Here is a 23,834-nt window from a genome sequence, read left to right as displayed (position 1 = left end):
AAACGATAATTGGGATCAACACCAACCTCAGAAAACTACGATATTCAGGAAACATTGCAAGAAGCAACTTGGGAGCAACTCACTTGAAAATGTAATTTCGGCTGGGATTTTACAAAACTAAAAGACGATAAAAATGAAATATTTTGATAATATTAGGCAAATTGCAGGTCTAACTATCATACCATGAATCATCACTGAAGGTGGTCATATCTGATCAGCATAATAAATCTGTTGAAAAACAAGAAGGTAGCTTGCGCCCACATGCGGACAGCTTAGTTCTATGTTTAGAAGAAAAATCCAGGTTTGATGCCAAGAACCTTGCACGACGTTTCAAAAACATTACAAAGAACTATAGCCTACACAATCGAGCACGTTCAGTAGGCTACTAGGTTATAACATTACTCAAGATACAGTACCATGCGACGTCAAGTCAAAAGTGTTACCGTATATTCCATTTTTTTTGTTTTCTATACAAAATCTATGTAAATGAGTAGACCAGTTGCTGCACACTAAAAAAATATGTTAGGCTAATCATCTTATTAGCAAATAGGCGTTTTTTCAATTCGTTTTAGTTTTGATTAAAAAAAAATTTCCAATGGCTCTCCAATGAGAAAATCTTTCTTACGTCACTGCACATTGTTGTTGTCATCTACAGTTTCTATACAGAAATGCAACATCCCTCAGATAACTACAGCACTGCTGAGGTACCAGCTGTGCACAACTGCACATCCAGAGATGGGCTTGATCTTGATCTCAAGATCACGTTTATTTAATCTTGATATAAGATCACTTTTTTGTGTGACTTTAAGAACTATAATAAGATCAAGATTACTTTTACTTAGTTTAAGTTGACTTTCTAGACAGAAGAATTTTTTTAGAAGTCGTACTGTAGTGTTGACTACAAAGTAATTAGTGGCAATTTATCTTAACTACATAGTTTATCTGAACTTTTTTGATAGTCGGACAACAGTAACAAGATTGCCAAATGGGTTCTTGGTACAATGAAACATTAAATCCAGCCAAAGTTAAAAATACTTAGTAACACGAAAAAAAGCTTCCCATGTTAATTTTATAATCGACTTGAATATCATGTCAAGTAGCAGCCACTCTGTGAAGCAGTCTATGTATAATCAGCCGAACAAGCGATTGTTTGTTGTTTTAAGAAAACCTTTGAAACGTCAATCGCGGCTTCGTGTTGATAGAATTATTACGTTACTTTTACAGACATAAAGCTTGTGTTTACGTAAATCCATATATCTCTTTCCACGGAGTTGGTGATCTATCCAATTGTACGAAAACAATTACATTTTTAGCAATTCTTTATTCGTTGTGAAAAACAAGTTTAAATAATTGCTGTCAGTTTTTAGACGAGAAACTGAAGCTTGCAAGCTTGACGCATAAGAGGGCGCCAGAGTATCTGTAGTCTGTTGTTTTAAAACACTATTTTTAACTTTTCCTGCCGTGAAAAACAATTTTATATCATCTTGTGGGCTGAAAATTAATCGTTGTTTTTCATCATCCATTTAAACGTTGGCATATTGGCATAGCATGGCCAACGTTAATTCAACGTATAAATGCCGTTTGTCTGTATGTGATAGTAAATATTTGGTGTAGCACAATATTTCTTCAAAGCTTTTGCCGCATCTTGAAAAATGTTGTATCAACGTTAGTGAACGATTGTTATCCGCTTGCTTGCTTCAACCTAGGCATATTATTTGAAGCTATCTCTTTTTCTCGCTGTCTTTAAATAACACAGTTCCTCTGTGTTTTGCTGCAATCAGAATAAAAGCTTAGCAAAGCGAAGTCTGTTTACTTGTGAAAGCATAGACGAGCAATTCTCGTTCAGTTTTGTATTAGCTGCATTTGGTAAAACGAGATGTTTAAATCTTAACTCTTAAGCATAAATTGAGAAACTTTATGTTAAATATTTCTTGACCTTTTACTAATTGTAAATTTTGTATTCTATTTGAATAAGATGCACTAGTAGAATCAATTGCTGTATGACTGTTACGACTTATTATTATTTGGATTATTGTTTGTACGGATTTATCCTTCAAGCCCTGCTGCTGTCTTGGTGAGTCGACTAAACTGTCCCCCACCAGCTCTGCATAAAATTGAAGTAGCCCATATCTGCGCACTAAATTTGTTAAACAAACTTGCGACCTGCAAACTTGTGGCTAAACTTGCGGCCTGCAAACTTGTGACCTTGTGATCTTCTGACCTGTGATCTTGCAACCTTTCTGCCATAATAAACTAAGAGAACTCAAGACCGTGTTCAGATTCAATCTACTTAGCTTGTTTCTCTGTCTGTTGTAGGTCTCGAAACCGTATTAACTAAGCAACACATATAATAATCCGATCCACTGTTTGGCGCCAGTGAGAAAGATATTCTTTAACGTGGAATTTGCGTCAAAATTCTGCATCCCATATGAACCAGACAAAAATTTGGTGAAAAATGATGCAGTTCAAAAGTGTTTTTTTTTTTTTTTAATAAAAAACATAAAACTAATTGCAAATTTTGTGACTTTTTTAGTACTGTAATTACCTGTAGCGCACCCAGCATGGGGTTAAGAGGGCTCAAGCCCCCCAAAAATGAAGTTTTTATCTTTTCCCCATTTGTACCTTTTGCTTACAGGTTGGATATGAATAAGATACAACAATACAACAGGGCTGAGCATTATTATAACAATATATTTTACATATTTACAAATAGTTTTAACAGTCGAACGTTTTCGGCTTGGCTTTAAACCCTCATCAAGAATATGAAAATACTTTTAAAAAAATGCAATGAATTTCAACTTCTCGAAGGTCAATTTTCACTAAGAAAAGGCAACTACATAAACAACTACAAAAAATTTGCACCACAGGGAACGTGATACATCAAGTAAATGTTGAAGGGAATGGACGCTCTTCCAGCAAATTATTGTTTGTTTAAATTTGGTTTGTAGCGTTAGCAGTGCTTCCTGAATTTTGGTGTCAAATTGGGATTTGCCTTTGCGTAAAATTTTGAATGAGTCAGCAGAGAATTTTCGATCTGTGGAAAAAGAACACTTTATGATAGGCCAATGGTTTTGATGACGCTTTTCTTTTACTCTCTAAAATTCAGATGCTCCCGTACTCTGATGAGCAAATATGTGGTGGACATACCGATGCAGGCAACCGTACGTCAATGCCGAATCACACGGACATGTAAAACTATACACGGCATTTGAGTACAGAGACAAAGGCGTCTGGGCTTTAATTAAAAACACGAACTAATTGTGAATGTTTTGTAAGTAGAAAAAATGTCCACATCAAATTTACTGTTTACAAAATTAGTGTTTTGTTTCAAACTGTTTTCGTGCTATAGTTGTTGTTTTCGCACTTATTTATGTTGGCAAACCGAAGCTAATTCTATTTTGTCATACATGACGAAAAAGTCGAGATCTACAGAAGATTGAGAGACTGGACGTAAGGCTGAGGGTTAGGCTGGCTCAAATTCCCGAAACAAATTTTTTTTCTTTTAAATCTTTCGTCAGTTTGTAATAATGTTCTTTTTGGTAAATGTATCTCCGACACCAAATTTCACAAAAAAGTATTAACGTTTGACCCTGGTTCACCTGGTTTGAAAATTATCAAAATATCGAATTTTCGCTTATCCCTGAAACTGCTCACTCGCAATCTTCTAATGCACTTTAGCATCTCAATGGACACAATAAGAGGCAGTAACACAAACTTGTGACAAGCAAAGTGGTTTAATTAGCAACTCCATGAACGTTGAACACTGACACGTGTATTACTTTCAAAATATCGAATTCTACCACGTTTCAGACATGATTTTCTTGTGCACCTTTCTGAATTCGATTTCAGCAAGAGGCTGTTATGTTTTTTAAATGGGTTTTTAACCACCTGATAGAAAAATTGTTTTTGATCTTGTGATTTGGTGACCACAGACTGATGGTAATCTGTGACAAGCCCAAGAGCTAGTTCTGAAGAGTTATTCACAACTTTGAGATGAGATAGTCGTCCTCTGATGCTGTTATAATGCTCATCTTTTCCCAGGGAGAAGCCCGTTTGCACAGAAAGATAGGCCCCTCATTAATAACGTTGAAAAGCAACCAAGACTGTGCTCAAAATAATCTGCTGCAAAGAAGATTTTTTGCTGTATCTCTTCGTGGCCCTAGCCATACTTCGCGTTTGTTGCACAACAGTGTCACTAAAAAGAGAAAGGACGGCCAAGCGCTCTGTCAAATACCAAAAGTGGTTTTCAAATTTGCTAGCCATGGCTTGGCTGAATTGTCGAAATCTCTCAGATTTATGTTCTTTTGCATTGGTGAGCAACCGTTTGTATAAACTCAAATCCTCGACAGGAACTTAAAAGGGTAAAGCTGCTTTTGACGATGCCTTGACATAGAACAGGCATAGAAACTTAGCAAGCTCCACAATCTTCATTAGTTGCGACTGTGGAATATCTTCTTTCAACTGGTACTGCATCATGGCAATCTTAATAGTGTAGATAATTACCTTCGCCATCCAGCGTGCATGATGGCTTGCACCAGGTGCCTTCATTCTAAATACCTTTCCTTCTGCACTCCCCCTGCAATATCATTATCATCCGTAAGCTAATTACCACAGAGACGTGATATTATCGCACTAATGTAGAGGTTACAAAGTAAAAACAGGATACTTAAGAAAGATGAGAGTCAACTCCAAAATTTCTTGAATTTTTCTAGAAGTATCATCAAGTAATGCAGCTTGACAAAAAGAAATGGTGTTTTCGAATTTAGTCTTTTCCTTCCTGCATTTTACTTCACACACTTGGAAGTAATGTTTGTCAAGGGAAGGCCATGGATCGAGAAGAACTTTAAACGCTGCCTCATTTGGTGATTTTGTGGTGCTACACACCAAGGCAGCAGCCTCTTCGTACAAAAGTTCCAGCACATGACGTCGACAAGCTATAGTTGCAATAGACTACTTCCAAATGCTCTCTCCATGCACAAAATTGCTCCTTTATGAATTCCTGTGTTAACTGATATTGCATCAAACACCAAACCGATGATTACATGTCTATCAGGCGCGGATCCATGGGGGGGACCAAGGGGCCCGGGCCCCCCCCGAAATTTTTTGAGAAATTGTTGAATGGTTTGATATGCTTCTAAACAACTGATATTAGTCCCACAGCGGACTTAACTTATCTCAGGGAGGGAGGATTGAAATTAGCCATCGATTATACATTTTAATAGCAACATTTGTTGGAGCTGGCTCAGCTGAAACCAACGCTGAGCCAAATGACGTCAGTTGAAACAATCTGAAACCTGAATTGTTTTATAGTTTTTGGTCTTCATCGTAATTTCCATCAATTACCGTAGGCTATATGTCTGCAAACATACAAATATCCAATTGGTCATGGACACTGCATACAGGGTTTTAAACCAGATTTCAAGTTTACTTTGCATGCTTAGCAATTTTTATTCCAGCAAAATTTATTGATGAACATGGCTGTTTTAATGTCTATTTTATAGCATATCGTATGTGTCGTAGTATCATTGTTCACAGTGGCGTAGCCAAGGGGGAGGTGGCGGTGGGGTTACAACCCCCCCCTTTGGCACGCGTGTGACGTCACGATATTGAGAATGATGCTTTCAGTCTCTATGTCTCTAAAACAAAGTTTGCCTAATTTTAAACAAAACTGCATTAAAAGAGCGAGTTTTGCCAATACCAAACATTCAAACATCTCAGCCAGGAATTAACAACAAGAAAACATAGAGACTTAGCTTTATTCCCGAAAAAATGCCGAAGAAAACATGATCTTATCCTTTTGCTATGCCACCGGACAGCACCATTTTACATGAATATTTATACCCGTATTTTTGTTGAAAATGCTCTCAGAATGCACCAAATTCAAAGTAATTTTTCAAAATTTTCTGGGGGTTGCCCCCCAGACCCCCGCCGCTGGGTGTCGCCTTTGGCGAACACGCCGTCAGGCTTCGCCTGCCGGCCGTTAAAACCCCCCAAATGCCTGGCTACGCCACTGATTGTTCATATCTGTTTTATCTTTTTCTTACTTTTTAATTCATTTTCAAATTTTCTGCCCCCCCTCCCAAAAAAAAAAAACTCCTAAATCCGCGCCTGATGTCTAATTGTCTATCAATGTCACGGTTTCTTTCTATCTCTTACCAGGAAAAAGACTTGGAAAGGTTCAATGACGTAGTTTAATGGGTATAACCGAAAAGCAGTCAATTAAATGTCGAATATTTCTACTGGTAAAATGATAATGAAAATTCTTGAAGGACTTTAACGAACGGCTTCTCAAATAACTCTAATTTCGAACACAATTTATGTCAGCACCAATTCTCATCTGCTTGTATTCAATACTTCAACTCTCGATCAACAATAATCTTTGCGTGTATTACCAACTGCCACCACTGCAACAATGATCTCTCATAATCAACTCATAATAATATAATCCATCAATTCACACCATTATTTATAGCAGGTTGCTCGGTCCAGTAACTTCGAGAAGGTTACGTAATATTATATCATAAAGACTCATTGTCCTGTCACATGCACCTAACGTAAACAAGCAAGTTTAAGAAGTTTCTAGATTGTCACGTAGGAGTAGAAGGTTCTAGAAAACACGTTACATAATAAAGATTTCGCAATCACAGAACTACTGGTAAACATTCTTATGACGTCATGACAAACGTCATTTGGCAATTGTGAAAAACAACAGAACCTTCCAGATTTGTTCTGAATGAATGTCCCGAATGCTCTGGAAACACATTACATAATAGAGATCTCGCAATCAAAGGTTACTTCAGGTCAGTAACCGATAATAACACATCGCTCAAAAGTTCCATAATAAAAAAACAGCACGTTCTGTCAAGATACAAAGCAGCCTGACGCGAGACCTCGCACATTGATTGTGACAATCAATATTAAACTTGTTCAAAGTGTCCAGAATTATAGTAGGCCTATCTCATTTAGCTCTGCAGCTGTGCTATGATCATTATCTACTTTTTGAATGTTAAGCAAAATTTCGCTGTTTCCATGCGTTGCAGTCAAGAGAATGACAATGACTTTTTGAGGTGTCATTGATCTGATGTGAGGGCTACAGCCTCTCACTAAATCGATTTCCAATAGAATGTTAAGACTTTTGACAGATCCTTTGGTGCTGATACAATGCAGAGAGACTTCAAGCTTTTCAATACCGTACTTATAATTAATGGCTTCTTTTTCCAGTTTTGTATTTAAAGATAAAACGACTGTCTTGTGTCATTTTCTGGACAAAAAGTCGAAATTTTCGTCTTTTATCCTAGTAATTTGTATTGTGGTGACAAGTTTTAGTAGTGTACTGCGTTGTACTCCATTTTCGACAGCCTGTGGCTACTTTTTGCTGAAATACAATTTTTGAAAGACGTTTTCAGAAGAGTATTTTTTCGGTATCATCGCATACAGACGAAAGGATCCGGGAATTTTATGTTACAACTTTCCCACGAAGATATTATGGTTTTCCGCTGTGACCACTACTAAGTCCTCCTACAAAACCACAATACTTCACTGGCAGCGAAAAGGCTGTAAAATCAACTAGAATGACACTAAAAGTATGCACTATTAGTGACTCTCAGACTTGGAGCAGGGTAAAGATGTTCCACATGGAAGTTAACAGAGGAAGTAATGTCAAAATCACGTGATCAAATTTTGGGAATTCCTCTGATCAGATACTGTTAAACCACTTCGAAATTGACTAATTTTTTGGAAAAATTCAGAATTTCTCCTTGGATGAACCAGGGTCAAAAGTCAAAACCCCACAAAAAAATTTTGGTTTGCAAATATCAGTAGGCTAAGCAAAATGGAACATTATTCCAAACTGACAAAAATTTTAAAAAACATCAAGGAAAATGAGCCACCCTAATGAGGGGGCTATAGTAGCATGGGGTGCACTATAAGCTAACTTCTAATCTGATTGAAAGAACAAATCCTGATGTATCGGAAACCGGTGGGTTGTGGGCCCTGAGTGCTTTTAAATATTAATCAAAGGGATGGGCATTGGCCTACTGTAACTATTGTCGCACATCCCTCGACCGACAATTCTGAATTAGCTCCCCTCCCATAATTTTTTTTCTGGGTGCGCTACTGATAATCACCCTCGGTTTGGGTGTGACGTTGCGATTCTATGCAAATTACGACAACGATTGATAGGCCCAATAGCAACAGCCAAGATTGAACTTAGGCTATCACAATTCGTAGGCCAGCGAACGAGTAGTTAAAAGCTACAACTAGCAATAGCCTACCTACTACCTTCAACCAGGCTCTTTATAGTAAAATTCGGTTTTTTGCAGCATCGGTGGCCAAAAACTTTATTTTTTTCAAGTAACTTACCTTTATTTCTGTCAAGCAGCTGCTTTTGAAAAGAAAATACGTTGTATAAGTTTGCTACAGCACTGCTCAGTGTTATCAGGCAATTATTAATGATGCTTCTATGATCAGAAAGTGTTTACCTTTAAACAGTCATCAGCGTGCTTTTGTCAAAAGCCTTTGATAAATCTAGAAAGATGCCAAGGGTTGCTTCTTCATTTTTCATTGCTTTACAGATCTTGTTGATTAGTACGGTAGTGTAGTAACCTGGTTCGTGTAGTGATTATGTCTAAAACCAAACTGCTGGGTGTAAAAGAAATTACGCTGATCGAGGAAATAGCAGGCCTATAATCTTGAGTAGGCTACATAACTTACTGGTCTATAGTTAGGCTACTGCAATTGCTTGGGTCTCCTTTTTTATAGATTGACACCACCTTACCGATTTTAAATGCTTTTATGAATGGCTGTGGCTATTCTTACAACATATTGTAAAAATAGCCTCAGAGGCTATTCTTACAAGCACCACTCAAGCATTACGTTTGACATCAATATGCGCTCATGCGTGATCTGGAACTGGTATACAAGTCGCCACCATGGTTAAAAAGGCGATGACGTCACACAAGAGGAATCCATCATAAAATGGTGGAAAAGTGGGGTGAAATTAGTCAACCATAACAGAAAAAGCATGCAAGTGTCCGCTTTTACCTAATAGCTATGTAACACAGGCCCGAAAAACACCACATATCTCCTTAGAAAAGAATTAAACTTGACCAAGTTTAACTATTTATCCGAAGAATACTTCTAAAGATACCAGCATTTAATCAAGAACATATCTTTGTCGTTTCTGCTTCGATTTTTACAATTGAACCATTGCTGGAAAGCACAAGCTATCGTTTATCCAAATGAAGGTCAGCCAGATTCTAAAAGTTAAAAATATTTCCTAGGTAAAGAGTTAAACTTGACCGACTTTAACCATTTATCCCAAAAGTACTTTTAAAGATACCAGCATTTAATAAACGCTAATCTAAAGAACATATCTCTGTCTATTGACAAGCAAAAGTTGAGGTTGATAGCTTTTTCACAAAGCGAGCAACCGGGCTTCAAACACAAGCAAATAGCGCCAGATGACTCGTTGCATTTCCGAAAAGCTAGGCTATTTACAAAAAGTGAATACCGCACATGTTAAACAAAAACTGTACATATTTTGAGCACAGCACTGTAACTGTTAGGCCAGATCATCACCCATGTGTCCCTCCTCTCCTTGCCTAGATGAGACCTGCCATTTGTCCTCGCAACCCTTTTGTTTCCCGACCAAACTGAGAAGTTTAGAGTTTCGTTATTTGTTGGATGCAAATAGACGCATGCTTACGTTTTTGACCACCTTAAAACACTAAACCAGTTTCTGCTCGACATAGCCTACAGTGTTCAATTTTTGTCCCAGGAAGCAACTCTTCAAGCAATACTTTCCCTACGGTACTTTGTGTGCACTAACATCCTAATTTATATGCCATTGTTAACAATTGCGATATTCGTGAATTCATTTGAGGCTTTGGGTACCGGAATTAATATATTTGAATAAGCAAATTCAATCCACAACACTTTCCACTAGGCTGTTACTTAACACTAAGCACGCATATGCGCTGCGATTTGTGGCCGTGTGAGCAACTGAAAAAAAGCCTTGGTGTGAAGATCACAGAATTGTTCAAAATGTGAGCTCAGTAGCCTATTACTGTGCTTGCAACTGCATGGTGCTATCAACGTGCAAAACAACTCGGCTCCAGGTCCCCTGCGGTCACAGACACGCATATTATCCCTGAATAGGGGGGTATCGCGTTTGCCATTCGCTCATTGTCGCCTGGTTTGATTGCAAACAAGTCTGTTCTATGTAGTTGCTTTCCTCATTGCGTCCAGTATGCAGGGTTCCCACACATTTTTTATAAACAAATTCCCTACTTTTTCAATACTAAATTCTAAAAATTCCCTACTTTTTCAACACTAAATTAAAAAAATTCCCAACCTGATTTTGATCTAGATTGCGCATTAACAGTGTTTAATCAATGAAAATTTCTGTGCTGTATTATTTCCAAACACGATCATGCACAGGTTTAAAATTGTATATCCGGACTCTATTACTCATTCGAATCAGTATGAAAAATAATAATAATGTACAGTAGAAGATTCCTGTTTGAAGAAAAAACTCTTTTTTTTTCAAAAGACCCGAACTGAAATCAGTTTGAATAAACTGTCACATTTATAATACTAAAGCTGCAATTCAAAGCCTCATTCCATCGGACATGGCAACCTGCCATAAGCCAAACCAAAACAATTAAAAACCACACTACTGACAAACTGAAGTAAGTGAAAAGAACACTGAACACTGTCTTTGTGATTCTGAACACTGAATCACAAAAACATTGTACAGTAAATAGGATTTATGAATGATATTGTCTTTTTTGTTGTGTCATGATAGTAGGTTTTAGTAATGAATGGCCACCGTGATTGAGGACTGAGGTATTGTGGTCTTGGTCGCAGATATTGCCTGCATTAACTATGTCTCTTACCGCTATTATCACCTAGCCAACCTGACATCATTGTTTTATGCGGCCGCTAATCGTCTTCAACGATCATGGAATGTTACGTAATAAGAACAAGTATACACGCAAAAATAAAAAAATCGATTGCTTAAATCAGCTCTTTTGTCTCGTGAGCTTTGCGTATTGCTCAACAAGTGTATAAAGTTTAGAATTAACAAGAAATCATTAAAATTTGAAGTTGAAACTGAAGTTTGAATCACGGCAAATAAACGTATTCAAAACTTTTACTTCAGCCGACGCTGTTTCACACTCAGTGTCTGGTCGGCAATAATTTTGCCGCAGCAAATATACGTTAATTTTGAAGGCTGCCGAGTTGGAAACAGCTTGTCCCGTGTATAAGTCGAGACTGACTTTTTGAGGTGAAAACCACTTGCGAAAATCTCAAACTGCACTCTAGTATATACGATAATAAGTAAAATTTTGAATGTTAGGCTACAGAACAAAAATCGCCCGAGGCTAAATTTTCATGTCAAGTTAAATATTTCTGCTTCTGGAGTGTCCCACAATTAAATAAGTCACGCCATGGTTACGCTACACCACTGTCTGTACAGTAGAATGACCGGTATTTAAAGCGCAGATGAACAAGAAAAAAACAGTTCCCGAACTTTATTGAAAAACTGCATGTTGCGCCACAACATTGTTCTTTGTAATACCGCTTTGAAGGAGGATTACGAGTATGAACAAAAGAATAAATTTTCAACTTCATTTTGAATTGAAAAGAAATGACGTAATGTCTTCCATCCTTAGTTATCATATATTTTTTCATTACGTAGTCGTAATGTCTTGTAGGAATAAATTGAAAATCAGTATGATCACTCAAAATGAAAGTAATGGAACTACGAATCCTCACTAAACCAATGGTCTTGTTGTATCTAAGAGGACAACCTTATACTATATGTTACTGATCTCCGGAGCTGACGGAAACCTTAAAAGTCATGTCGACTTATTCTTGATGCCTCCCTTATCGAAAATTGTTCTTTGTAATACCGCTTTGAAGGAGGATTACGACTATAAACAAAAGAATAAATTTTAAACTTCAATTTGTATTGAAAATACACGACGTAATGTCTTCCATCCTTATCACATATTTTTTCATTACGTAATGTCTTATAAAAATGAATTGAAAACGAGTCTATTCACTAAATATGAAAGCAACGGGACTACAAATCCTCACTGAACCAATCAGTAAAAGGTCTTGTTGTGCCTACTGATCTCTGGAGCTGACATAAACCTGAGAAAATATGGACTTATTCTTGATATGAAATTTGACTACATATATTACATATCGATTAATGGATATTTTGTTTCACTGAACTTCAAAGTCAAAACGTATTTGTTTACCACAACCAAACCACTTGTGACGATCGAATTTGTTAATTCCTTATTCGATAAAATGTTTAGATGATGTCACGTCATTACGCCGATTTGAGATATTTCATTCATGACGTTGTATGGATGAAAAACTTTTACAAGTTTTATACTCTGCTGAGAGTAACAAAGAAACACAAATGATAAATATTGGAGAAATTGAGTCTCCTTTACAACTTAAGAATCAAACAAGGCAAAACTGCTGAAACAAAACGTTTTGTTTGAGTGAAAGAATCACTGCAAGCAACCAATGCCAAAATGCGCGCGCAAGAAGTCACGGGAGTGTGAGATATCAAAAATTTAACAGGTTGTTATTTTTCTACATCAATCTGACGTTAGTTACTACTTCAAAAAATCTATATCTTTGCTTCTGTAGAAAATCCGCAGCAAGCGCCTTTTTTACATGTTTAGTATCGGCCAAATTTTGCCGATACCGATACTCAAACAATGGCCGATATCACCGATACCAATACATCGGATTTTTTTATCTACAATTTAGTCATCAAGGTTTTCCATACTTTTTCAATACCACGAGGGAGGTTTCACAAAATTCCCGACCTTTTCCCGGTCTGGAAAACGGGTTTTCAAATTCCCTACTTTTTCCCTACTTTCCCGACTGCGTGGGAACCCTGAGTATGTCAGCACAATTGCTTTATAATCGCGAACGCCATTGTCACTTTTCCTCATCCACCTTTCCCAGGCTTGTTCGCGATGAAAGGCACAGAGTAACACGTAGCAATCTGCGGAACAAGAAGTCGTGGGCACTGAGTGGTAAAGTACAGTAGCAACTTAACAGTGACGACACAAATGCATGAGCAATGAAGACAGCACACAAGCAACGAAAATGTTAATGCAATTCACTAACTTGAAAAAACGCTTTCGATGGCCTTGATTTCCGCCTCACATTTATCGGTCATGAAAAACGAAGGGTTCCAGTTTTCTGACCACCCTTTTACAACAGAAAGTGCTTCTGCTATGTCCGAAGCTTGTTCATTTTGGATAATAAACGTAGCAACAACCTGGTAACCAACATTCGTTCTGACGCAAAGAAAAAATAGAGGAAGGGAATACTTGGACGTCTTGTAAGTTGCATCCAAGAGGCAAATGCCTTGGCCGCAACGATCGTATTATCTTCATCTAAGATGAGTTACAATCAACTAAATTTTCATCTTATGATAGTAGCCTACAGAAATAATATACGGTACTGTACGTAACATTGAAAACCACCAAGCCTACTACGTGAATATGGTAAAAAATAAATTGTCTCAAAACAAAGATTGGTTGTGACCCAAACCCTGCCTTTGGTTACCGCTGGACATGTCACTTGGTCCAATCAATAACACCACATAGGCGTATGGATTTGGCACACTAGATGGAAAAAATACAAAAGAGGTCAGTGAAGTAGGCTAGGCTACTTTGAATCAACAAAGCTTTTACACCTGAAAACTGAGTGTCTTTAAGAAACGAGATGAAAAGTTGATGAAACAGAACACATTTACATATGTTTATAGCATTTTTTGCAGTTAATAAACCGTTTCCTCTTTTATGATGCCTAACCTCCACTTTGGTGAAACACTGTGCTTTGCAGAAACCTTTTCAGAATCTTTGTCAACAAAGAAAAGGCTTATTATTGTAGTATGAATATCAACACTTAGTACACTAGTGAATTACAATGACAGGATGTTAAAAATCAACATTAACATGGCACCGTATGCTCGTTTCTGAACAACAACAAGCTTCGTTCCTGCTTTTGCTTCGTACTCTTCAATGGATCTCATGGCATCTTCAACTGAAGCCAACCACTTCAACAATAAACAATTGATTTTTTACTGTTATAAACTTATGGATCTTCATCACCCATTTTTTGCCATAAGAAATCAAAGCATTTATGCCATAGCCTAAGATTACAGTGAAGAAATGTAAATACTACACACATGCAACAAATCTGGATTTAGCGAGTATAAGGTAGCTGATAGTTTGAAGCTCCAGTTTTTCTTCTTTCCTTCTAGGCTACTATAAGTACTTCATCACATTTAGGTTTGTTTTATTCTGATGACAGCTCCTGATGAGTCAGTCAAAAAAAAAAAAACTGCAGCTTCGAGCTACCTTTTACTTGCTATTTTCAAGTTCTGTACCACCATTTGCTATGAAAGAGTTCAACATACGTATACTAATTGTGTTAAGTTGGAAACAGTAAAATAGTTGAATATTGATGAACTGTTGAAGGTCTTGTTGGACCGTAGTATATTGCAGCAACTACATTACAAACCTGTACTAGTCCATGACTTTCAGCCAGCTCTCCCAAAGAATGTTAAATGTCCTAAATGCATCAGAACTTTTAATGCCAGGATTGGACTCATTAGTCATTCAAGAACACATCGTTAGCGTTTTATGTGAGGACCATTGAATAAACGATTTTTATCAAATGTTACAAGTTTCAAGCATAACGCGTCAAGGCCAATAAGTCTTTTCGTAGTTCACGGTTTACATAACCTCGGTTTGATTGACAAAGCGAGATTGCAGTATCACCTGAACATTCAATGTCACTTCTCCATAAGGTTGCATTTCCTGCAGAACCAAAACTTCGTTTTTGGCGGCATTGTTCTACCAAGACATCTCAGATGGTGCCAATCCAGACACGAGTCGCACATGATGCTGTCGCCTGCATCAAGATCTAAATAACAGGAGGTGCACAACCAGCGGCCTTTATTTCGCAAAGTGGTCAGTAGGTTCTCCATCAACTTCCAACCGTCAATGAAAAATGTCTTCGCACAGAAGCAATGGCAATGTTTTCATCTAAACACTTCATTGGAATTCTTTCGGGCAACGTTTCAATTTCATTTTCTTCAGTCAGTCGATCGCTGAATGGACGCAAGACCTCTTCTACTACCTCAGAATCGACAAACCAACTGAGTATTGCTGAAAAATATGACCATAGGTGACTTTGTTTGATGTAGCCTACGTACGCTTTGACGTAACCTATCGGCTAGGCAGACCCACAGAAGTCAAAGTGTAGTTTTTTAAACTAACGTAGGCTATAACAAAAATGAAGTCACACAAACATAAATGCAACAAACCTGCTTCTTTCTGAAAAGACGACCTCAGTCTGAATGGAATTGGTCCGCTCTTTTTTTGTCTCTTGCGTGGTAACCCAATGACTGTCAATCCAGCTCCTTTTGGCCTGCCACGTTTCATCATCTTCGGTGGAAATTTAATTGATCCTGCATCATCTGTTAATAAACACAACGAGAATCGAATACAGGCTACAACGTAGAAAACATCACTATTTCAACGTTTTTATTAAAAAATTAATAAACATAGTGCATTATGCAATGCAAGAAAAAACAACTAATCAGAAATGAATGTTTCAGAAACAGCACATACTTGTAAAAGACTGAATAGAACTGGACGGTGTCTGCATCATAATCGCACTGGTATCAACGGTCGACAAGACGTCACCGGGTGTGTGCTGTGAACTACTACTTGAGACTGTAGGAAGTGTAATTCCAGGATCATTGCTGGAAGATGTTGCAGCAGCACTTCCAGTATCAGTGCCTGAAAAGGATCATGCAGTTGTTCACAAAAGCAAAATTACTGAGCATCTGCAACCTTGTATAATCGTAAATTAATGCGCAACTGCGCATGCAGTACATATTAGCCCACATATTGCATAGCTCAACGCCATAAAAATCATTGCTCAAAAAAGAATTGACTGCAAAATCATGACGCAAGTTGCAGTAACTAACCCATATCTCTTCAGATATTTGAAAAAGTAGGCTAGTTTTTCTGATTTAGTAAATAGTGCTAGCATATAGGCCTACCTTTCTGAGTTTGACCCAAAAAGTTCACAACTTGGAATTTCTTTCCTTCCTGCAAGAACTCTGCAATTTGTCGTAAATTATCCAGATTGTATTGGAATTCATCCATTCCTTGTTCAGATATCATTAACGCAATCTTCTGGAAAATATCTTGAACACGGCGATACTTTTGCTGTTCTGATAAAACACATCTTCTTTGAGGCTTGTTAAGAATCTCAACAGCTGGTAATGTGAATGCAGGACCGGTGTCTAGTGAGTTTCTTGTCAGGCGATGGGATTTAAGAAAATATTGCATTGTCCACCGTTCTGAACAAAGATTGGGATTGTACTCTGACATATGGAGCTGCCTTCTAACTGCCAAGACATGCCTACAAGGTAGCAGCATTGATGATGTGAATCCACGAGGACATGCTGTTGTTGTGACTGCCAATTCCCCATGGACACGAGATTTTACTATGGCAGAATCATTCAAAATCTCTGACATGACAACCTTTTCCGCTAACTTGAATTGTTGTTGCACATGAATATATGCAAATGGTGTCAGTAGCTGTTGGTATTTGTCTCTCCGCCACACTTGAAATCGCATCAATTGGAACCTTAAGGAAAGCATTTGACGCTTTGTGGTCACGTTCGGTGGAAAGAGATTGGATACATGCCATCAGATAATTAAAAAACATGGTCATTCCTGAGTATCTTGTTATGACACTTTTCAACTTTCCATTGATGGATTCCAGTCGATTATTAGTTCTGTTCAAAAAATTAGCTTTCAAGTTGCTCAGTCCATCCACCCATTGATGTCGAATAGCATGCCAGTTATTGTTATAATATGTTGTGACAGCAATTGGGACTGTGTCAACGAATTGGTTATACAGTAAATTATAAGCTGACTCATTTTTGGCATTTGCCAGTTTTCCTAAAATTTCCAGTGATACCTGCCTTTGGGCTGAAGAAATGCCTAATTTTTCCATGGAAACTTCTCAACGAAAAGTGCGAAGGGTATGAAAATAGCAAATTAAAACTTCTGCAGTAGGCTAGGCAGCATTTTCATCATGGCATCCCGCTCTGTCATGTCTTTGTCAGCCATTACAACCTCCACTTTATCCCAAGCTGGATTGTGGAGTTTAAACTGAGTTAACAGCTTGCTGATAGTCAGTTTGTCTTCAGTGGCTACAAGCCACAGACACACAATTTCACTTTGACCTAAGCCATCAACATTCAGCATAACATATAATGGCATTCTCAAGTCATTAAGTTTGTAGGTTGCATCAATCAGCAGCATTTCGGGATATGCCGCAAAGGTTTCCCGCATGTCTTTCGTTTGAAAGTATATCGCCTGCAATTGTTTGTCATCATCTGCAAACACATCTACTGCAGCACCTAAAATGAAAATAAACTGAGGATTAGTATACCCTACAAAGCAAGAATCTTGGCAATCCTGGGCCAGACTAAAATAGCGCAAAACAATTAGGCCTATTAGGCACTCCATCAGATTTAAAAGCAAAAACATCAACTTTTAGCGAAATTTTTTTTCTAATCTATGTTATTCTAATTATTGACCAGAGGAAGGATGTTTAGGCCTTTGGTAATATTTACATCATATAATCAATGTTCCAACTGAGCGGTTGTATACCACTCTCACCCCATTCTCTAAAAGATGCCACATGGCAATGCTTAGGGTCCGTTAAAAGGATCCATTAGGGGTAAACTTTTACGTAGATTTCAAATTTAGCAATGTTTTCTATTTCTATCCACTCAATGTAGAATTGTTTCAAGATATTGAAGACCTTTGATTGAATTCCTTGATCCCGGTTTCAATCTTACAATCCCCATAGCGCCTTATGTTGCAACAAAAATCTTTGGAGCATGAGTTTGGGAAAGTAGAATGAATTCTTGTGAAGAAAATGAAGCAAAAAATACTCTCAATTGACCCTTTATCAGGGTTGTCGGTATTTTACCCGACCCAAAAAAACCCGAGTGGGTTTTTAAAAAAAAAACCACTTAAAAAAACCCATAAAATGACCCTGACCACAGCTTGCACACACACATCCGGCTCTAGGCCGGAGTCACATCACCTCCAGCACGGAGCCAGAATTTGACTGGAACCGGAGCTCATTCTATCACTACTTATCATACTGCACATAGAAAGTCATCTCTACTATTTAGCATGAACATATCTTGTACTGTATAACATACAAAAAAGTCTTGTCTGTCGACTAACCTTTTTCTTTGTTCATTTCATTAATAAGTTCATCATAGGTGTTTTCATGCAAAGGTCTCTGTTTTGCGGCAATATTATGCAGATCTTTAAGAATAACTGTTTTTCCTGTAGAAGCTGCAATGTGCTTTTGTACCAACTTTTTATTTGCTTTGGTGGCAAGCATTTCTCCGATCACACTGCTTTCTGTTTCATTTAATCTTCGTTGTTTAGGCATCAAATTAAATGCATTCTGAAAAATAATTTATATGCACATAATCAAGAAAACGACATATCTTTTGACAGGTGTCCAACCCACAGAGATGGGCAAGATCACCAGGTTTGGTGAATCGGCGGCTTTAGTCATGCGCGCAAAGTGAAATGACCACTTTACCGTGTCTTACGATGAAGTCAAGATCAGAAAAACTGTCTTGCAACATTCTTAACGTGTTTTAGTACAGTAGCAAACAATATTTGAACTTCAAGTGTCATAATCAAAATGCAATTATACACGAAAAGTAATTTTTTGGATAAAGGGGGTTTTGGACGGAAATTTCAATTTTTTTTTACTAGTGGTCTTAGAATGTACTGTTGTATCCAGTATCCTAAAACCTGGGTTAAAATTGAATTTGAAAAAAAAAGCCCATTAACCCCCCCCCCCCCTAATGTTATTGCTCTTTTTTATCCTTCACATAATTTCTGATGAAAGCCTCCATATCATATACAGAGCTAGTGTGACTATAGCTCAAAGGCTATGACTACTACAAAGGGTTATTTCCACTTACTTCATTGAAATCATGATTATGATCATTGACATTACTAATCTCAGTGATGCATAGCGCTTTTCCATCTGACGTTGCATTTACTTTGATTCCAAATGGACAACCTTTGATAAAAGTACTGAAAAACAACAAAGATGAGGTGACATAGGCCGTGTTGAATTACCCATAAGTACACCTGAATTAGCCATAACTCACGTTGAAGCAGCCTACCTGCAAGTCATGTCAAATTGCCCATAAGTTGCATCCAATTACCTATAAGCCCACCTGAATTACCCATAAGTCCGGCTGGATTACCCATAAAGTCACGTTGAATTACCACAAGTTCAGCCGAGCATTCTCATAAATCTAGTCGATTTACCCATAAGTGACGTCAAATTGCCAAAAAGCTGCGTTGAAGTACCCATAAGGCATGTCTTTATGGATAATTCCATGAGACTTACGGGTAATTCGACGAATTGTGCTGATGAGCAATTCGACGTAACCTATGGGTAAATTGACAAAACTAATGGGTAATTCAATGCAACTTAGGAATAATTCTGGGCATGACAATTCAATGGAAAATACAATAGACAGCATGCGGGAATGGTTCAGCAGAATATATGCATTTTGCTAAGCTCTAAGCATTCATAAGGAATGTAGGCAATTTGCACTTATGCAAAACTCAATCTATTAGCAAAACTTATTACAATAGACAGCATGCGAGAATGGTTCAGCAGAATATATGCATTTTGCTAAGTTCTCAGCATTCATAAGGAATGTAGGCAATTTGCACTTATGCAAAACTCAATCTATTAGCAAAACTTATGCATATAGGCTACATGAGTAGCTCAACCTATGGGCACCAAGGACAAAACCATCATTACTTACCTTTGATTTGGTCTTTTTCCTTGACTACATGATTTGGGTGTTCTTCCTCCATGCACACAAGCATACTGTATTGTACGATACTTCAACTGTTCACTCCAGGTTACATGAGTAGCTCAACCTATGGGCACCAAGGACAAAACCATCATTACTTACCTTTGATTTGGTCTTTTTCCTTGACTACATGATTTGGGTGTTCTTCCTCCATGCACACAAGCATACTGTATTGTACGATACTTCAACTGTTCACTCCAGGTTTTTGTGGATGTAAGTGCTAGACTAGGGTTGCCATACCGTCCGGAAAATTCCGGACATGTCCGGAATTTAGGGTTAAATTTTGCGTCCGGGAGGAATTTAAAAAAATGCTCAAATGTCCGGAATTTTATGATGGCACTCTTGCATTTTCTCGTGCTGTCATGGCATCTCGAGAAGGCACTCTTGCATTTTCTCGTGCTGTCATGGCATCTCGAGAAGGCACTCTTGCATTTCACGCTGTTAAGCATCATCATAGCTTTTTGTCCATGGACTGTACATCTGCTTTACTTAAAAAGATTTTTCCTGATTCTAATGTAGCGAAGAAGTTTAGTAGTGGCCGCACAAAGACAGAAAAAGTTGTTACCAGCGTGCTTGCGCAATATTCTATTGATGCTGTTCTGAAAAGTTTTGAAGAAAACGATATCGCGTATTTTGGCGTTGCAACAGATGGCAGCAATCACAATGAACTGAAAGTACAGTATTTCCTGTAATTATTCAATATTTTGACTGGAGGAAAGGTGGTTTGCAACCAAAATTGATTGAGTTTACAAACAAGGCAAACGAGACAGCCGACACAATAGCCACTTATGTAAAAGATCTTTGAAAAAAGGATGCTTTTGAAAAAATGTGTGGCATTTACAGGAGACAACTGCAATACTATGTTTGGAGGACTTCGGCGTAATGAGCAAGGAAACAATGTGTTTGCAAAGTTAAAGAAAATGTTAAACCCATCATTGATTGGGGTTGGCTGTTTAGCACACGTTTTGAACAATTGTATCCATCATGGGGCTGAAAGAATAAACATCGATATTGAAAATAATATCAATAAGATATATCAATATTTTTCTATTTACACAATTACAACTGAACAACTGAAAGAATAGGCCTACTGTAAATTTGCAATACTTCTCTCTCATAGCAAGACTCGCTGGCTCTCCTTGTTTCCTGGAATTTCAAGATTGTTAGAAATGTTTTCACCCCTGAAGTCCTACTTTTGGTCACAAGAACATCCACCAATAGTTATTAAACGGTTCTTTGAGAATGAAATGAGCGAGTTATACCTTTGGCATATGCACTCACAAATGTCCGTGTTTCATGGACGTATTCAAGTAGTTGAGAGAGAAAACAATTCCGTTGCAGAAGTGCTAGAAAATTTGGAGCTGGTTTATAAGATACTTGTGGAAAGGAAGAATGAAAACTTTATGTTCTTGAAAGTTAAAAGGCTTTTAGTTGAAAAAAGAGAAGAGGGATATGAACATGAATGCAACAATTTTCTTTACGAAGTTGCAAACCTCTATGAGAGATGCTTAGAGTAGCCTACGGTACCTGTGCAAATGGATGAAACCAATGGAAAAGTTTGCTTGTTTCAAATGGATGACCTTGAACGAGATACCAAGTTGGAAGGATGTAGAGCCTTGCCTTGGATATCTGATTGGTAAAGAGGTTGATGTGGACGATGCAAAGTGCTTTGACCAAATCTGTAACTTGAAGCAGTTTGTGGAAAGTTACCTACAGGACGAAGAATTTATTAAATTGCCAACGCATAAGAAATGGTGCAAATATTTCGATCAGTCTACGAACATCACATGCCACTCAGAATTTTTAAGGATTGTACAGTTTTTCTTTGCTGTTACATCCCACAATGCCAATGTAGAGAGAGTCTTTTCACTGATGCAAAGTCAGTGGACTAAAGAAAGAGACAAGTTGAGCGTTGCGACGATGAAAGGCATATTGACTCTTCAATATAATTTCAAAGATATGTGCTGTAGTGAATTTTTGTCATTTTTGAAATCACACAAGGCCCTATTGAAGAGAATTAGATCTTCAGAAAAATATGCATGGTCAGAAGAGTAAATTTGTAGTGACTTGACTTACAAGCGTGTCTTTAATATGTTTTAAGCATGTACTGTAATTGCTGTTCTTCCTTTTTCAGCACAACCTAATTCTCATTATTATTTTTCACTCTGAAGTTGAGATTTTTTTCAGTGACTGTCCGTAGCTATATTTAGAGAGTGCTTACCCTGCCTGGTGTGAGATTCTGCTCGTGACAGAAGACAATACTTTTCATTTCGGTAGCTGGCGCTTTAGCATGAGTATCGTACAACTTTTGTAGCTTTAGCATTTCGGTAGCGCATATATATGGTCTCATGAAAATAGTCATGCACTGTCCGGAATTTTGCTTTTTCAAATATGGTAACCCTATGCTAGACGTCGTTTTGCGCGTTCAATTGTTATGGAATTTCTCAAAATCAGCAACTACCGCGGTCCACTCTACGATCAAGTGTGCAGCACAAGCCAATACGCATGCGCGCGAAATTACGTATGAGCGTCGTCGGATGAAACGCCTGAGCGCATTAAGGTCTTGCTCGAGTAAACAACGTCTTGCTTGAGTGGTGCTTGTAAGAATAGCTTCAGAGGTTAGTTTTACAACATGTTGTAAGAATAGCCACTTCGTTTATGAATTCATCATCTACCAAAGATAAGTTAAAAATATGTGTTAATACTTTTATTATGTTATAGGGGTAACCTATGTCTTTAAAATTTGCTTTCAGTACCACAACTTAACTTTGGTTTCAAAGATTTAATAAATCCGTAAATTTTGTGAATTGTTAGTTTTGTTCTGTTTGTGACTTGTTGCAGCTGATTTTTTTCTTATGTGTTACATTGTGTTTTGATGCTTTGTTTATTTTTCAGCAAATTCATCAGCTTTTAACTGTCAATAATAAAACTGTCAATTTCACTCAGAGGTCAACACCTTAACAAGTTAATTTGGTTGGATTTTTTTTTACAAAATTTTAAGATTTCCAGAAATTGACTGAGAAGGCTTTTGACCATCGAGATGCTAATAGCTACAAAGAAACCAAATTTCGTTAAAAGCATGGAAACTTACTAGTCAATATGTGTGCGCAAACTTGAAGGCAAAATACGCCATGCAAACGAATGAAACAGGAATATAATGACTTTCGTTGCTCAGACTGTGATGTTCTGCTTTAAGTAGGCTAACATCTTTTTGTCCATACCTTTCGACATAAAAGGATTTTTTTTCTAGAATGCTAGAGATGAAGATTTTAAAAAGCAATTTGCTCAAATAGCCGGGAAAGCCAAGTAACGTATATAGACTACTTGGTACATGCCCAATGATAAAAAATTGATATTCTTAAAATTGATTTTAAATAAAACAAAAAAAAGTTTGAAAAAGTGGATTTCATGACGATAAAAGCTAATGACTGATCTTTTAAAATGCAGACTAAATTAGTTTGCCAATTTAACATTTTTTGTCATAATATGCTTCAATCAACAGAGTGCCCTAAACAAAATATTATTAATTGCTTAAAATCAAAATATTTGTTGTCACGTTAAGTTTGGCTTGTTTTGCACTCGGCTATTTGGCAATCTTGGCTGGGGGGTTGCGGTTTCGGTTCCAGTTGGTCTGAGATGGTCGGTTTGCGGTCTGTTGATTGTTCGTTTTCAGTTTTGGTTTATTTATTTTTTCTGCTTGAGAATAGGACCGATAAGACCAAAATTTGATTCAATTGTTTTTTTTTGAAGCCTAACTGATGATTCCATAACCAACAATGAAAATCGGCAATTGCTGAGTAATGCTTTTCTGTTTACTTTTTAT

At 37.4% G+C, this 23,834-nt stretch overlaps 2 protein-coding genes and 1 pseudogene across 3 annotated transcripts; 1 reads left to right on the top strand and 2 right to left on the bottom strand.

Annotated features, from left to right (window-relative positions):
* Positions 1-12,012: 12,012 nt before the first annotated feature.
* On the bottom strand, positions 12,013-16,727 carry LOC145767499 (uncharacterized). 2 transcript variants are annotated; one of them, XR_014288794.1, is made up of 5 exons: positions 16,121-16,727; positions 15,684-15,854; positions 15,377-15,529; positions 14,569-15,218; positions 12,013-14,101 (listed from the first exon to the last, which is right to left on the bottom strand). XR_014288794.1 is itself a non-coding variant. In XM_082579332.1 (4 exons), exons 1-4 carry the CDS (start codon positions 16,725-16,727, stop codon positions 15,037-15,039), a joined length of 1,113 nt encoding a protein of 370 aa, XP_082435458.1. In that variant the 3' UTR covers positions 12,013-15,036. The 2 variants fall into 2 exon arrangements, 1 of the variants encoding a protein (XP_082435458.1); XM_082579332.1 differs by having other exon boundaries at positions 12,013-15,218.
* A 402-nt stretch (positions 16,728-17,129) lies between these two features.
* LOC145766535 (uncharacterized) lies at positions 17,130-20,417 on the bottom strand. Its single transcript, XM_082578258.1, has 5 exons — positions 20,352-20,417; positions 19,961-20,025; positions 19,097-19,211; positions 18,336-18,564; positions 17,130-17,494 (listed from the first exon to the last, which is right to left on the bottom strand). Exons 1-5 carry the CDS (start codon positions 20,415-20,417, stop codon positions 17,130-17,132), a joined length of 840 nt encoding a protein of 279 aa, XP_082434384.1.
* Positions 20,418-20,478: 61 nt separating this feature from the next.
* Positions 20,479-21,096, top strand: LOC145766534 (uncharacterized; annotated as a pseudogene).
* The last annotated feature ends 2,738 nt before the right edge of the window (positions 21,097-23,834 follow it).

The sequence above is a fragment of the Aplidium turbinatum genome, chromosome 3 (genome assembly GCF_918807975.1).
Source record: "Aplidium turbinatum chromosome 3, kaAplTurb1.1, whole genome shotgun sequence".
NCBI lineage: Eukaryota > Metazoa > Chordata > Ascidiacea > Aplousobranchia > Polyclinidae > Aplidium > Aplidium turbinatum.
The sequence above is the reverse complement of the archived record's forward strand: the minus strand, read 5'-3'. Positions and strand labels throughout refer to the sequence as shown.

Bases quoted from the DNA above. Each gene is read 5' to 3' on its own strand.
- LOC145766535 (XM_082578258.1), bottom strand. From the start codon at position 20,417: ATGACAGCACGAGAAAATGCAAGAGTGCCTTCTCGAGATGCCATGACA. The intron at 20,026-20,351 runs GTGCCATCATAA...CGTACAATACAG, and splicing joins CAGCACGAGAAAATGCAAGA to TATGCTTGTGTGCATGGAGG. The intron at 19,212-19,960 runs GTAAGTAATGAT...GTTGTTTTTCAG, and splicing joins GGAAAAAGACCAAATCAAAG to TACTTTTATCAAAGGTTGTC.
- LOC145767499 (XM_082579332.1), bottom strand. From the start codon at position 16,727: ATGCTTTCCTTAAGGTTCCAATTGATGCGATTTCAAGTGTGGCGGAGA. The intron at 15,530-15,683 runs GTATGTGCTGTT...GTTTATTAACAG, and splicing joins TTCTATTCAGTCTTTTACAA to ATGATGCAGGATCAATTAAA. The intron at 15,219-15,376 runs GTTTGTTGCATT...CATATTTTTCAG, and splicing joins GTCTTTTCAGAAAGAAGCAG to CAATACTCAGTTGGTTTGTC.